Source organism: Elgaria multicarinata, chromosome 18, assembly GCF_023053635.1.
Source record: "Elgaria multicarinata webbii isolate HBS135686 ecotype San Diego chromosome 18, rElgMul1.1.pri, whole genome shotgun sequence".
Lineage (NCBI taxonomy): Eukaryota > Metazoa > Chordata > Lepidosauria > Squamata > Anguidae > Elgaria > Elgaria multicarinata.
The window spans coordinates 12444294-12458982 of NC_086188.1; the positions used below are offsets into that span (position 1 = coordinate 12444294).

At 47.1% G+C, this 14689-nt stretch overlaps 1 protein-coding gene across 1 annotated transcript in view; it reads left to right on the forward strand.

Moving 5' to 3' along the window:
* The window catches only part of SLC25A1 (solute carrier family 25 member 1), a 42951-nt gene that overhangs the window by 18778 nt on the left and 9484 nt on the right, over nucleotides 1–14689 (forward strand). Inside the window, exons 2-4 of the mRNA XM_063143887.1 lie at nucleotides 7583–7690; nucleotides 11341–11440; nucleotides 13929–14067. Of these exons, the coding sequence (XP_062999957.1) occupies nucleotides 7583–7690; nucleotides 11341–11440; nucleotides 13929–14067 (347 nt within the window). The remainder of the gene's footprint in view (nucleotides 1–7582; nucleotides 7691–11340; nucleotides 11441–13928; nucleotides 14068–14689) is intronic.

Sequence of the window (14689 nt, forward strand, 5' to 3'; positions counted from 1 at the left end):
AATCTGTCCACGCCCTCCACCGGCCTTCCTATCTCTGGGCAAGCTTGCTTATTTGAGTTTCCTTCCATTTCTGTTCCTTGAAGTTATTTTATTTGTCAGTAGCGAATGGACCCAGCTTCTCAGGAGCTGGAATAGCCACATGCTGAAACCAGGACACCTGTTTTACTGTAGCCCTTGCTCCTAATACCATTGCAACACAAGCCAGAGGGAGAGAACATTAATCAAAGGCCTTGAAACGAAGGACAGACTTTGAAATGCCCCAAATTAAAAATTAAGTCTGCAAGCTACAAGCGGAATTGCAACGGTCGGTCCGTGTTTTTTCTGGGCTGGGTGCATTTTACTGGGTTTTGTCCACCCGGTGAAATTGCTGCCTGTTTCCCTCTCGTTCACAAGCGTTACACGCTCACCCTGTTGGATTTGTACCAGGCGCGATGGCTTTAGCGGGGTACAGAATTCTCCCATTGTTACCACGTTGCTTCGGGTTGGACGGCGTTTCCATAGCTCGGTTCTGAGGCTCCTTGAGCACTGCATCACAAACAAAGGCCCTTTTGTTCAGGTGCTAAGCGATAGCCCTGGAAAAACCCGACACGATTACAGAAAAATGGTTGAAATAAGTGTTTAGACTGCCGAACCTGTGTTTGGGCTGTCTCTGGTCATTCTCCTTTTTTTATTTTGTAAGCTGCTTCTGGCCGTGGGATCAAGCGCCTATGAGGGTGGCTATTGCCGGGCATTGGTCTACTTTAAGCAGGCTTTCATTTTTAACGTTTCCCTTTTTAAACTGCTCATGGGTTTTGGGTGGAAAGGCAGGGATAGAAGCCAAATAAATGAATAAATATTTACATAGAAGCAAAACACATGTGCACGTTAATAGCCTTCACGCAACTAGCATCCTGTCTGGTTTGTCGCACGGTTGGGCCAAATGTAGATGGCATTTCTTGAGAACTAGTTCAGCAGCTATGGGGCATGATGGCTGAATAGAGCTTCTATGGTAGCCTTGCCCAAGTGGGTGCCCTTCAAATGTGTTTTAGACTACAAATCCCATCATCACCCTGCCAGTGTGTTTTATGAATACCGGTTGTGCCCATTGCCAGTAACAGCAGTAGAAGGTTGCGGCCGTCACGTCCTGATTTCGGGCTTCCCACAGGTGTGTGGTTGGCGAGGGAAATGGACCATCGTCAAGTCCATTCCTATCCGACGCCAAGGGGCACTGCCCCTCTCCCCCATGTCAGGCCATTGGTCACACAGGCCTTGCACACCCCGGTGACGGCATCCTAGCAACGGGCTCCGACGTGAAATCCAAGATGGCTGACTTCTAACCCCAAATGTCTGAGCGTCGAACAATTGTACTTTTGTGGAGTGAGAAGAAGCCAAACTGGCAGCCAAACTTCCTCAGACCGTCCAAAAGCTCAGCCTTTTATATTTTCCTGGATCCGATGGCCGGAGCGGGGGCCAGGTTGGACTGAGGCTGGTGCTGTTCTTTCCTCTAGCCAGAAAAGAACACTTGTGTTCGGAGACCTTTGTTAACTTAAAAAAAAAAAAACCCGGTTGGGAGAGTCCTTAGAATGGCGTTAATCTTCGATGGGATCACCTCACAAGGAGCCTCTGGCACTGGAACATGAGAACAAATGCAGAGGAGTCACGGCGCCTCTTGTAACTAAGGACAGGGCGGGTGTCCAAAACTTGTTTCTCAGGTAACACGAAAAGGAGACAAAGTTGAAACTTGAAGGATACCCGGTTCGTGTAGAACAGCCCTCTTCAAACTGCTGCTCTTTAGTTGTGCTGAACTACAACTCCCATCATCCATAGCCAACCACGCTGGTGTTTGACGGGAGCTGTAGTCCAATACCTCTTGGAAGGTGGCAGATTGCGGCAGGGTTGCTGTGAAGTGTCTCAGAGGATGTGGGCTGTGGCGTGACCTCTTTCGTTCTACACCTCAGTCGGCAGAGATTTCAGGAGCGTGCGCCCTTGGGGGTGTGGCTTTTTGACTTCCAAGTGTGGCAAAAGTTCTGCGGCATCTTTCCTGTAATTTCTGTAACGTCTTCGTGCCTAAGCCCGTAAAACCATTCTCTTGCCTGAGATGATTCTGTGATTGATGGCGGAGCAGATGTCAAGGGGCGCTTTCTCGCTTCTGAACTTTTCTCGGCCACGAAAGCGGCTGTCGCGAAAGGCAACCGAGGGACTGCTTCTCCCATCTGCCCGGGGACAAGGGTTGCGCCAACATGGCCCAGGGCCTTATGGGCCATCGGACCACCGTGCTTTCGGCAAACCTTCAAAATCTGGTCTGCTGTCAAATGTAGGAGCTGCTCCTTGCAAAACAGCAAACAAACCAGTCTCTAGACAATGTGAAGACAAGTAAATCTGCTCACATTATCTTAGCGCACAAATAGAGCTTGAAGCATATCAGGCACTTCAAAGTTCAGAGTAAATGAAGTGCCTTCCAGCGGAATTATTTGTCGAAGCTGCCCTAGCTGCACAGGAATGGGTGCTCTTTGAAGAAATAGTTGTCGGTGTCGTTCAGCTGAGAACAGTCTCAGATTTTGCAGAGTATCCTTTCGGGCACAAACACTGCACTGTTGTTCAGTAATTGTGGGGATTAAAGACCTCTTTCGCAAAGTTAGCTCTGTCAGTTTCTCTTATATTAAAAAAAATAATCTCTCTCCTCAGGTGGAATAGCATGTTGAGCATTTTGCAGGCCATGGCTTGTGCTTGTTGGATAGTGATCAAATAATTGTTAGTGAGAAGTAGCTCAACTTGTTTTCCCCATGCCTTACCCAGGTTCTCTTCCTCTTTTTAAAATAAATAAATAAATAAATAAATAAATCTGGGGGTACAGAACAACTTTCAGCCCAAGGACCAAGTTCCATTTCTGAAAAAAATTCAGGGGTCAAAGAGGGCAAGAGCCAAATCAATTAAAATATGAAATATCAGCGTGTTGTAGGCGACTGCTTTTACTGCCAGTTAAGTGAGCCTTAGGAGAAATATTTCAAACTTTTAGAATGGGGTAAAAAAAAAAAACCCTCCATAAATGCTGTGAAACCTACATACGGTTGGGAGTTGTGTGAAAGGAGTGGGGTCAGAGGAAAGGGGGCAGTCCTGGGGGACCCTTTGGGGCGATCCTGGGGGACCCTTTGGGGCAATCCCAGGGGACCCTTGGGGCAATCCCGGGGAACCCTTGGGGCTGTTTTTGAATCCTGCCTTAAACCTTTAGAAGTCTTGTTGATTGCCCCTGGCATGGTCTTTTTCCTAATTCAGATGGCAAACAGGACTAATCTGATGCATATTTCTGGGTGCCAACTTTTTAATGCAGAAGGCAGTTTCTCATTGAATCAGATTTCCAGCGTGCACAGATTATTATTTTCACTCCCCTTGTGGGCCTGCCGGCAGCTTTGTCCTCATGACAGCCTGAAGAAACGGCTCAGCTGACCCTGTTTCCTTTTAACTCCTGGGCTTGGGCTTTGACTGGGTGTATCCCTGGCTAGCCAATGACGCTGCTGGGGTGCCTCTTATGCTGAGTCATGCCTGGGTAGTGCGCCTTGTGAATGGCAGTAGGGGAAAGAATGACTCTGCCAGTTGACAGGGGCGGAATGTGAAGGCGGATTCTTACTGCAGGGAAAGGTCAGGTTACAGGGCCTGATCTCTCTCTCTCTCTCTCTCTCTCTCTCTCTCTGTGTGTGTGTGTGTGTGTGTGATCTCACGCATGCCAGCCGGAACAGAAATAAGATGTGTCAAAGCCGCGCCTGTTCAGGTGCATAGACTGCTGGGTGGAACATGACTAGTTATGGGAAGAGCGTGGGTTATTTTATTTTAACTGCAATGGAAGATGGCTGTTTTCTGTAGATTAAATATTGTATTTCCAAACCACCCTTTTAATTTTAAGCTCCTTTTGAAGGAAGGGCAGGATAGAAACGTAATCTTCATCCCCTCCCTTTTGCATACGGGGAGGCATAAGAGCACTCAATGACGGGCACTCACGAACGCATCCAACCTTCTAGGCACAACGACGGATCTTTTTGCAATGGCTTGGCTTGCATTAATTGGAGGCGGCTGTTCTCCGTCCTCTTGAGAGTGGGTGTAAAAATATTTTTGCTTGTATGGCCAGAGCAATTTAAATTTGCATTTGCTGAGTGATGGGAACGGAGTGAGACACAGAGCCTGTTCAGAAGACATGCTAAGCCATGGTGGTTAAAGATTTTGAGCTACACCTTATGGCTTAGCGTGATGTGTGAACCATGACCTAGCATGTTGTGTGAACCGTTCCTAACCACAGTAGCTACACAACCACGGTTTCAACACACTCACTAACCATTCTCTGAAAAAGCGTTAGTGGCCTAACCATGGCTTAAAGTGTTGTCTGAACAGGCCCACAGTTTTCTTGATGAACTCTGACTTGCAATAAGGGTCAGTAGATAGAGGCACTAACTTTATTGACCCTGGTGTGTCCTGATTGGCTTACGAGGGTCAGCTGACTGTAGTCCAGCTGGAACTGCAGCTTAGAGGGCGCTCTTGAGCCGCAAAACCTATTCTACTAATGGTGCAGGAAATACTGTTGGAGGCTGTTTTTTTACTTTACAGACAATAGGCCTCCCTTTGTAGGCGTCCTCTGTTTGAAGAGCTGCCTAGTCCAAGTCCAGTTGAAAAACAAGAACCCTAAGAAGGGGGAGAGCAGGAGAAGCCTTAAAAGTTTTCCATCCATGGTTAGCACATGATCCTGGACAGCTGCCTGAGCAGGCTGGCGCATAGGTCACCGTCTTTTCTGCTACGGCGAGATGTATTGCATTTCTCTTTAAATTAGAGTCATTATTTCTGAATTTGCATCGATGCCTGTAAATCAGCGGATGCGAATCTGCGCCTTTTTGGATGTATTTCTTCCTTCTCGGCCTCTTGCATGCCTGCGTGCACATGCAATATTTATTTTATTTTGGAGTATTTTTATGCCGCTCCTCAGCCAGAAAGGCTTCCTGAGCTGCTAGGGTGCAATCAGTAGAATAGGACAGCCCTTGCCTGTAGGGTTACGATCTGAAAAGACACGGCACGCAAGGAAAAAGGAACGGGAAGGGAAGAGGAAAAAATGATGTAGTCTTTCTCAGGGCTACTGGAATGGCCCTGCTTCCCCTTTGGACACTTTCTCTCTCTCTCTCTCTGTCTCTCTCTCTCTCTCATTTATATTGTTTCTTATGTTAGATCTACGTGGAGATTTCCTGAATTGTCCCCTTAAGGCAATTTCAGGTTGTAGAGTGGGAGTTCTCATCAGCTAATGCATCCAAAATGGCTCTTTTGCCTTAAGGCAGGGATGTGGGTTGTTGTGTGTATCTGCATGTGTGTGTGTGTTTTCTTTTCATTGCAGAATTGCCCTAACGCAAAGCCAAACATGCTTCAGACGCTTTTATGCTTGCATTGCTTTGCCCCCCATAAAATGCTTCTGAAAGGCTCTTTTTTTCTTTCTCCCTGCCCCAATTTAGCATTTCTTCAGAAACAAATGCTTTATTTACTAAACTTCCCCCACCCCCTTTCCCATTGTGTATTGCTTTTACATGGTAAGTTTTTCGCATGCATTCAGGTTCAGTCTACCAAAATCATGATGCAGGAGAGACAAATTTGTATTTTTGTTTTGTTTTGCAAGATACACGCACCGAAGTGAAAGGATGTGCGGGCATCTGCCTAGCATTTCAGTGGATCTCCTGGCTGCCATTATAGTTGACTCTTCCCCCCCCTTTCTTTTCTTTGGGAAGGCCTGCTACAAACAACTTATTTTGCGTAAATAAAAAAGAAAAGTAGTGAATGTATTATCTTCATTGGTGACATTTGGGGAGCTGCTTTTGGCCCAGTGCTTTTCTCCCTACATACTCCTGAAGACTAGAGTATCTAGAGTATTGCGTCCAGTTCTGGGCTCCACAATTCAAGAAGGACACAGACAAGCTGGAGCGTGTTCAGAGGAGGGCAACCAGGATGATCAAGGGTCTGGAAACAAAGCCCTATGAAGAGAGACTGAAAGAACTGGGCATGTTTAGCCTGGAGAAGAGAAGATTGAGGGGAGACATGAGAGCACTCTTCAAATACTTAAAAGGTTGTCACACAGAGGAGGGCCAGGATCTCTTCTCGATCCTCCCAGAGTGCAGGACACGGAATAACAGGCTCAAGTTAAAGGAAGCCAGATTCCAGCTGGACATCAGGAAAAACTTCCTGACTGTTAGAGCAGTACGACAATGGAATCAGTTACCTAGGGAGGTTGTGGGCTCTCCCACACTAGAGGCCTTCAAGAGGCAGCTGGACAAGCATTTGTCAGGGATGCTTTAGGGTGGATTCCTGCAATGAGCAGGGGGTTGGACTCGATGGCCTTGTAGGCCCCTTCCAACTCTGCTATTCTATGATTCTAAGACCTGTGGTTTTCACCTTATTCATCAATAGTTCCCAGCTGTATTTCTCCATCACGGGCCATTTCTCCCTCCCTCCCTCCAGTCTCACTCCTCCCAACGGCCTGTCTGAAATTTCTGCTTGGATGTTTTGCCACCATCTCAAACTCCGCATGCCCCAAGACTGAATAGCGCCATCTTTCCTCCCGAGCCATCTTCTTGATCGCTCTCTGTATCTGTTGATGACGGCACACGGTCAGCCCCTTCTGGTTCTCATCCGTTACATGGGAACGATCAAGAGGAGATGGCGGTTCAGCTGCTTGTGCACTTCCTGGGGGCAACTGATGGGAATGGATCACTGGTGTGTTGAACCGCTTTCATTCCTTTTTAAATGTGAGGAATGGGCTCATGCAAACCTCAGTCGGACAGGAATGATTCCCACCTCTGATGCTCTTGATTTCAGTCTCTCTTCAGGAGGAGCCAAAAATCTCCTTCGTCAGCTGTATCGTATGACTGCCCAGTCATGTCTACTTTCTGGTTTCTTATTGTTTGGAAATATTTTTAACCCATCTTTTAGGATGCACAGCATATTAAAACAAACCTAAAGCAGACTGGGATTAAAAGGTCTTTCAAGCCCTTTGGACGATTCCAGCAGTGACGGGGCCCATGTGTACTTCCCTGGGAAGGGAGTTCCAAAGGTGTAGGGCCACCAGCAAAAAGGCCCTGTTCTTGCTTCCCGCTGATTAAATGGCTTTCGCTGGTGGGTCAGAGTGCAGGGCGTCTGGCATAGATCTCATATGGGTGCAGCCGGTCCTTAAAATAAACTGGTCCTAAATTGTTCAGGGCTTTAAAAACCAAAACTAGCACGTTTAAAATTGATCCTGCAAAGGAATAAGTACATTGCCTTGCTCATGGTTGTTACTCTTAAGGAGGCCTCTTTCAGGGTGAAGAGGATTGGCTGATGTTTGCAACCTTGTCTCCATAGCTGGATTACACAAACAAACCCCAGCTTTCATCTTTATTCAGCCCTTCACCACCTTCTTCTACCTGATTCTTGCATCTGGGGGACATTTCAAAAAGACAGCGCAGTCCCTAAAGTGTTTTTTTTAATGGGGTTGATGTACGCTTGACGAAGCAGAACAAGGAAGGCTGTTGCTAAGTTTTTTTTAAATTTTAATTTTGAACTAAATGGAAACAAGCAGCGCTTTTATCTTATCCTTTGTCATTCCTAGGCGGCATTGCTGGCGGCATTGAGATCTGCATTACATTCCCCACAGAATATGTGAAAACCCAGCTGCAGTTGGATGAGAAAGCCAACCCGCCACGCTACAAAGGCATCGGTAAGTCTTCACCTGGCGGGACTGAAAGAAAGCCACCGGGTTTCTCCTGTGTCCATTGAGGGGCTGACCAACCTCCCCACCAATAATTCCCACGAGGTAGCCAAAGGTGACACCAGCCAACGTGACCTGGGAGGCCAGGTTGTGCAGTGGAGGAAAGTGCCACGTTCTGAAGGTGAATGGGGACGTATGAACATACAAAAAAGTCCAGCGCCGGGAGTGGGCATTGTTGGGCATTACCTAGGCCTGCAACTTGACAACGGGGTGCTGCCAATACCTGTAGCCTCCTGCAGCCGCTGCTGCCTCTATTCCTGGCTCCTCTAAGCAAGGGAGTAATGATAGAAGAAGGACCCTACCCTCACCTTCTCCCTTTGGGTGGCAATATGGATTGGGCCCAGAGGAAGAGAACATGCCAACAACGATGATGGTAGAGAGGACGAGTACTCCCACTTTAGGAGGGGCCTCTTGCCCAACGCCAACCTCCCACAGGTAGAGCTGGGACTGTGTACAAAGCTGTCGGACCATGGGTCCGTCTGGCACAGTTCTGTCTGCTCTGGGTAGCTGTGGTTCTTCTAGAACAACCTTCCCCAATCCAGCGCCCTCCAGATGTGTTGGGCAACAAATCACACAGTGTCCTGTCAAGCTCTGCTGTTCTAGGCTCGTCTTGGGCGCTTGATGTTCTAGAGAGCTGTTCTAGGTAGTCCAACATATTTGGAGAGCACCACGTTCAGGGAGGGTTTTCTGGAGTGCTCCACCAGGTTGGTGAAGGCTGTTCTAGGGTGTCCGATGCTGCTTCTTGAATTCTTCTGGACTGGAGATATCAGAGATTGAACCTGGGACCTCCTGGATGTTAGGCATGTGCTCTACCACTCAGCAACGGGGCCTCCCCAGTTCAGACACTGAACTCCCTCACTGAGCCTCTGCCAGAGGAAATGGAGAGAGGCCCACTTCCTGTTGGAGTTCTATCAGCCCCCAGCCTCCTCCTTCCCAAACACCCTCCCAGGTCACCACATTCTTGCGGCGTTCGCCGTACGGTACGTTGAGCCTGACAAACGTCTCCCTCCAGTAACCTCGAGTTCTGACCCATAATGCACCAGGCCAGCTGCATCTACCCTGTGATCGCAACAAGGGGGAGGGAGGGGGGAACCTTGTGTGCGGCAGACAGTGGCCGATGATTCATTGCCTAGAGGATGGCCCAGCTGAATCAGTAAAGAGGATGGCTGAGTTCCAGTTTGTCTGGAACAAGGCCGGATTGTGATCTTCTGATTTCCTTTTCACACACGCCGCGTTGCAGCATTTAGTAGCTTTTTGGCAGCGGTCTCAGTTGCTCACCTTGCAGGGCTGCTGTCCCCGAGCCGGCAGTGCAGTGGCTGGGGGGATCAATAGCCGGCACCGGGGATGGGGTGGGGGGAGTAGGAGTGCGTAGATGGCAGAAACTTGGCAGAAATGTGCTTGAGTCGTTCCAGGATCCTCCTCCTATCAATGAAAGCTGGTGGCTCCCGATGTCAGTGGAGCGGTGAATCCACTCCGGGTTTCAGTCAAACCCAGTCAGAACTCTAAAGGAGCTCTCCAAGGTTGCATGTTGGAGACCTCCTGCAGCGTCCTGACTGCTTCTGAACCCTGGAGTGGATTCTCTGCTGCAATGACATTGGAGCCACCAGCCTTCACTGCCTCTTGTCTATATGCTGTCTTCTCCTCCTGCCCACACCTGCTGGCATCTTCCCAAGGTGATGAAAAATTCACCGGGCAAAAGGCAGGGAGAATGAGGGTAGCCAAGGATAATCAGCTATTTAATTTGGTAAGATAAATACTTAGATCTTCTCTGAGGTCATTGCAGGAGATGAGGTGCAGGAGGATAAAGCTACTATTTGTGACGGTTGTGTGTTACCTTCTGCATCACGGGCAGTATGCCTCTGCGTGCCAGCGGCTGGGAACACAAACGGGAGAGCATTGATGCGCTTAACGCCTTTTATGTGGGCTTCCTGCAAGCTTCTGTTTGGCCATTTTGTCAACACAAGGGTGGTCCGTTGGTTTGATCTGGCATGGCTCTTCTTATGTTCTGACAAGAGACTACTGGGTCCAGACAACTGTTTAGCCCTAGATTGGCCTTCAAGATGTTTTGGACTTCAGCTCCCATCAGCCTCAGCCAGGAATGCTGGGAGTTTGCATCCAAAACATCTGGAGAGGGTACCAGGCTGGAGAAGACTGTCCTAGGTGGTAGCTCATAGACTTGACTTCAACCAGGTGGTGAAGATCCATTAAGTTGAAGTAGCATCTGGCTCATACCAGGCAAAGACTATTTTCCTGACCTGGCTTGTCTATCCTGGCTTGGCAATGACTTTCCAGGGTCTTCTCCATCTTCACCTCCTCCTTCAACCTTGGAAACCATTGGAGATGCCAGTGATTAGACCTGGCACATTCTCCCTGAAATGCAAAGCAGAGGTTCTGCCCTTCAGTTTCACCCCCTCCATCTCCCACCAGCGATAGAAATGTGGTTGCTATGTATGGAGGACGGGGCCTTCTGGCTTGTTGTGGTTCCATCTGACGAACTCCTTCCCGCAGAAATACTCATTTGGCCTTCTCCATGTTGGTTTTTAGTATACATTGTTAAAACATCCTAAGAAACATCCTAAAAGCATCCTAAAATTCCACTGGATAGGCCTGCCGGAAGAGATCAAAGATCTTTGGAAGAGGCCTTGCAAGTTGTATTTAGGGATGGATGGACTCACTCGCACCTGGCTCCTTTGGGCTCCCTCCAAGCTGCTGCCGCCCGCCTTCACTCGGCGCTGCACAAGCATCTTCAATGTTCCATGGGGCCTTTACAGCTGCCATTTCTGCAACTTTGGAAATGCACCATTTCTGGAACTTCTATTTTTGTGCACAGTGGTGGCTCTGGACGAAGGCAGGTGGCTGACAGGCCGGCAACTATGCTGTGGTTCTCTTGGACCCGGTTGGGCACTGGTGCCAAGCCTAGTTGTCATGCAACCTGCAGGTTTGCATCTGATGGCAGCCGGAAATGGGCCTTCTTTGTGGTGGCACCCACTTTGTGAAATGCACCTCCGCCTTGGAAGCGCCAACTGTGGCATGTTTGAGACGCCCATGAAAGACCTATCTTTTCATCCAGGCCTTTTCTGTCCTGCTTCATATTTGTTCATTCGTTTATTATATTTCTATACTGGCTCGCAGCCAAAGCTTTCTGAGTGGTTCACAAACAAACATTTTAAAACACATGATACAAAGTACTTGTTTTCCCATATAAACATATAGTGCACATACAGACAACATAAATATCTTGTTGATCGTATAGCTTGTTCATTCTTAGTTCTTTGACTTAAATGTTTCAATTGACTTGTTTTTGTTTTTCGAACGTTTTGACTGCAGACGTCTTTTGCATTTAAAACTTTTCTGTTGCCTCAAGATGTCTTTTTAGATGAAGTCTATAAACTGGGAGGGTGTGTGTGGAATCCTCCAAAACTCAAGGCAGTTTTCACTGGATTCCTTCCTAGTAATGTATGGTTGCGGTGTGGGCTGGAAGATGGCATATTTTTGTAAAAAAAAAAAGTATTCAACAATAATAATACATATATTATTAACAACAACAACAACAACAATACACTTTTTGGCTTCATGTTGTGTCTCTTTTTCTCCCTCAGCGGACTGCGTGAAGGTGACAGTGCGAGACCATGGGATCAAAGGTCTTTACCGAGGTCTTAGCTCATTGGTATATGGCTCCATACCAAAGGCCGCTGTGAGGTAATTTCTTCTTGGATTTCGCTTTCGGGGATACTGAAGTTGGCGCCCAGCAGGCCTTGTGCTCATGCCTCTTATTACGCTAATTCTAGATAGTGCAATATTCTTTAACAAATTACATAAAAACACTATGAAGCTTGTTCCTTCAGGGATGCAGAGCCCCTTTTATCGAGAGAGACAAATTCTATTTCAGAGAAGCTTTCAGGGGGTGCATTCCAGCAGTGGGGTGGGTCAAAAGCAAAACGACCAAGCCTCAAATACCCAAAATTCCAGCATATTTTAGCTTAACGCTCTTACCCAGACCTTGAGGTGAACCTCAGAGGTCCTTCTCTGTTTGCCCCTTCTGAGAGAAGCTCAGGGGAAGGCAGTTGGACAACAGGGCCTTTTCGGTGATAGCCCCACGTTTATGGAAACGTTTGTGAACCGCCCAGAGAGCTTTGGCTATTGGGCGGTATAAAAATGTAATAAATAAATAAATAAATGAAATGGAAAGCTCTCTCCAAGGAAGCTTATCTGGCACTGACACTGTCATATTTTTGGCACCAGGCAAAAGCCTACATCTTTGAACATCAGTTATGGTTCAGTTCTTTTTAGCTGCTTTTGTGGGGTTCATTCTAGACTGTTGGGGTGGTGGTGGAAGAGGGGGGGCAGTTTTTGTGTGTTGTGAATGAACACTTCAAATTACATTGTTTTTAGATTATGTCTTTATGGTGTTCATTTTTATTTGTATTGTGTTGATTATGCATTATATTGATTTTGGTTTCTTTTATGTTCATTATGGATTTCTGGAGTGCTTTTTGCTGTGGGAAGCAATGCATAAATTTATAATAATAATAACAACAATAAAAACAACAATAATAATAATGCCCAGAGTATTAGAATAATAATTATTATTTTGTTTTTATTATTATTACTATTTATTTCATTTCTATACTGCCCAATAGCTGAAGCTCTCTGGGCCATTCACAAAAATACTTTAAAGTATTAAAATATTTTAATAATAATTAATAAAGCCCAGAGAATTAGTATTAGTAGTAATACTATTTTCATTTCTCTGACGCCGAATAGCTGAAGCACCATGCAGTTCACAAAATATTTTAAAATATTAAATCTATTTTAATAATAAATAATAATAAAATAAATCAATCAAGCCCAGAGTAGGTTGCCAGGGAATGAGTGCTGAGGAAATAGAAGGCAAAGATGTCAGATGGAGCCAGGATGGAAATGGCAGCTGTCACTTCCCTCATCAGCAGAAATAAATCTCCCGCTAATAAGCTGTCGGCGGCAAGCATGGCCGCAGGGTGAGGGAAGGAAGGCTTCTTCCCATCCCTTGCTTGGCTTCTCCTTCTCTGGCCTCGGAGCTATAATCTTCAGCTGGTGCAAAGAGGATATATCTGAATGGCGGTGGGGGAAAAGGTGGGCAAATTCCACTCCGGTAATTTCCTCAGCAGCCTTGAGGCGTTAGGATGGGGAGCAAGCCTGGAACTCGATGGTGGAAGAAAGAAATTGGCTCCTCAGCGTCTTTGGTTACAAAGCAGCCATTATTCAGTCAGGGCTGGCCCAAGACATCACGCTTAGGGTGACCATATGAAAAGGAGGACAGGGCTGCTGCATCGTTAACAGTTGTATTGAAAAGGAAATTTCAGCCGGTGTCATTTGTATATATGTTGAACCTGGTGAAATTTCCTCTTCATCACAACAGTTAAAGCTGCAGGGGCCCTGCCCTCTTTTAAAGCTGGTCACTCTAGTATAGCTCCTGCAGCTTTAACTGTTGTGATGAAGAGGGGATTTCACCAGGTTCTCCATATATACAAATGACAACTGCTGAAATTCCCTTTTCTATGCAACTGTTAACGATGCAGCAGCCCTGTCCTCCTTTTCATATGGTCACCCTAATCATGCGGCCTGAGACGGAGCAGCTAAAATGGCGGCCCCTCTCCTCAAAGTCACGGTGCCTAGTACCTAAAGCCATTCTCCCTTCCTCCCTTTTTTACAGGCAGTAGAAATAATAAATTAAATAACCAATTCTTTGCTGCCCTTTCACGAGGCCTCCGATGGGCTCCCTGAGGCGGCCAACTCACTCTGTGCTTAACGGTAGGGCTGGCCCTATTTCGGCACACAGAAATTACCTCTGAGTAGAGGAAAATGTCATGAGCCAATCCACCGGCCCAGGCCTGTTTCCATATTAGTGACCCAAGGAGCTTGATGGAGGAGGGAGAACGGAGGGAGGCGAAACAAGATGGAAGAGTTATCAGAAATGGAGTTTCGTATCGTGGGCCTGGTTTACGCAAGCAGCAGAGTGCTGCATGAATTGTTTTCACCCTGGTGGTTTTGAGTTGAGAACCATGAGGGGGTCTTTTTATTTTGGAACAATGAATGCATGTTGCGCTGCTGTGGGTTGATATATAAAGTATTTGTCTTCCCTTTGGCAAGAGGATTGCATTTTTTTCCCTTTCTTTTTTTTCACGGGCTGCCTCCATTCTCTTGCTAGGTTCGGCATGTTTGAATTCCTCAGCAACCACATGAGAGATGCAGATGGGAAGCTGGACAGCAAACGTGGCCTTCTGGCTGGCTTGGGAGCTGGCGTGGCTGAAGCCGTGGTCGTGGTGTGCCCGATGGAAACGATTAAGGTAAAACCCCAAACACACCGTTGTGTTCTTTTGCTGGCTCCCTATTAGTCAGAATCCCAGGACTTGGTTTTCCGAATTCTTCCTTGAATGAGAAGAACCTGAGACCCTTATTACATTTATATCCTGCCGTTTTTCTCCTTTCAAGGTGGCCCTTCTGTGCTCCATTATCCTCATAGCAACCCTATGAGGGTGATAATGGAGGACTGGCCCAAAGTCACCCAGTGAACTTCATGGCTGATTGGGAACCAAAACCCGGATCTCCCGAGTCCCAGTCCAACACTCGAACCACTATACCACATTCACTCTCCCCCACACACCCCACCAACCTATTTGGGGTAGAATTGGAGTTGTTTTCATTTTTTGTCAGAACGTACTGGTTTAACAGAGCCACTTCCCATGTCATAACTTCCCCTATATAGAGAGAATCTCTCTAGAGACGAGAAGGAGGGGAAAGCATAGATTCTGGTCATACAGTGTGGGAAAGATGGTAAGAGCCCCTCAGTGCCCCGGTTCCGCATGTGGAAAGTACCAGGTTCAATCTCCAGGTAGGGGGGCAAATCGCCTGATTTGAAAACTTGAGAGAGCTGTTGCCAGTTGGTACAGACTAACCTAGCGGCCTATA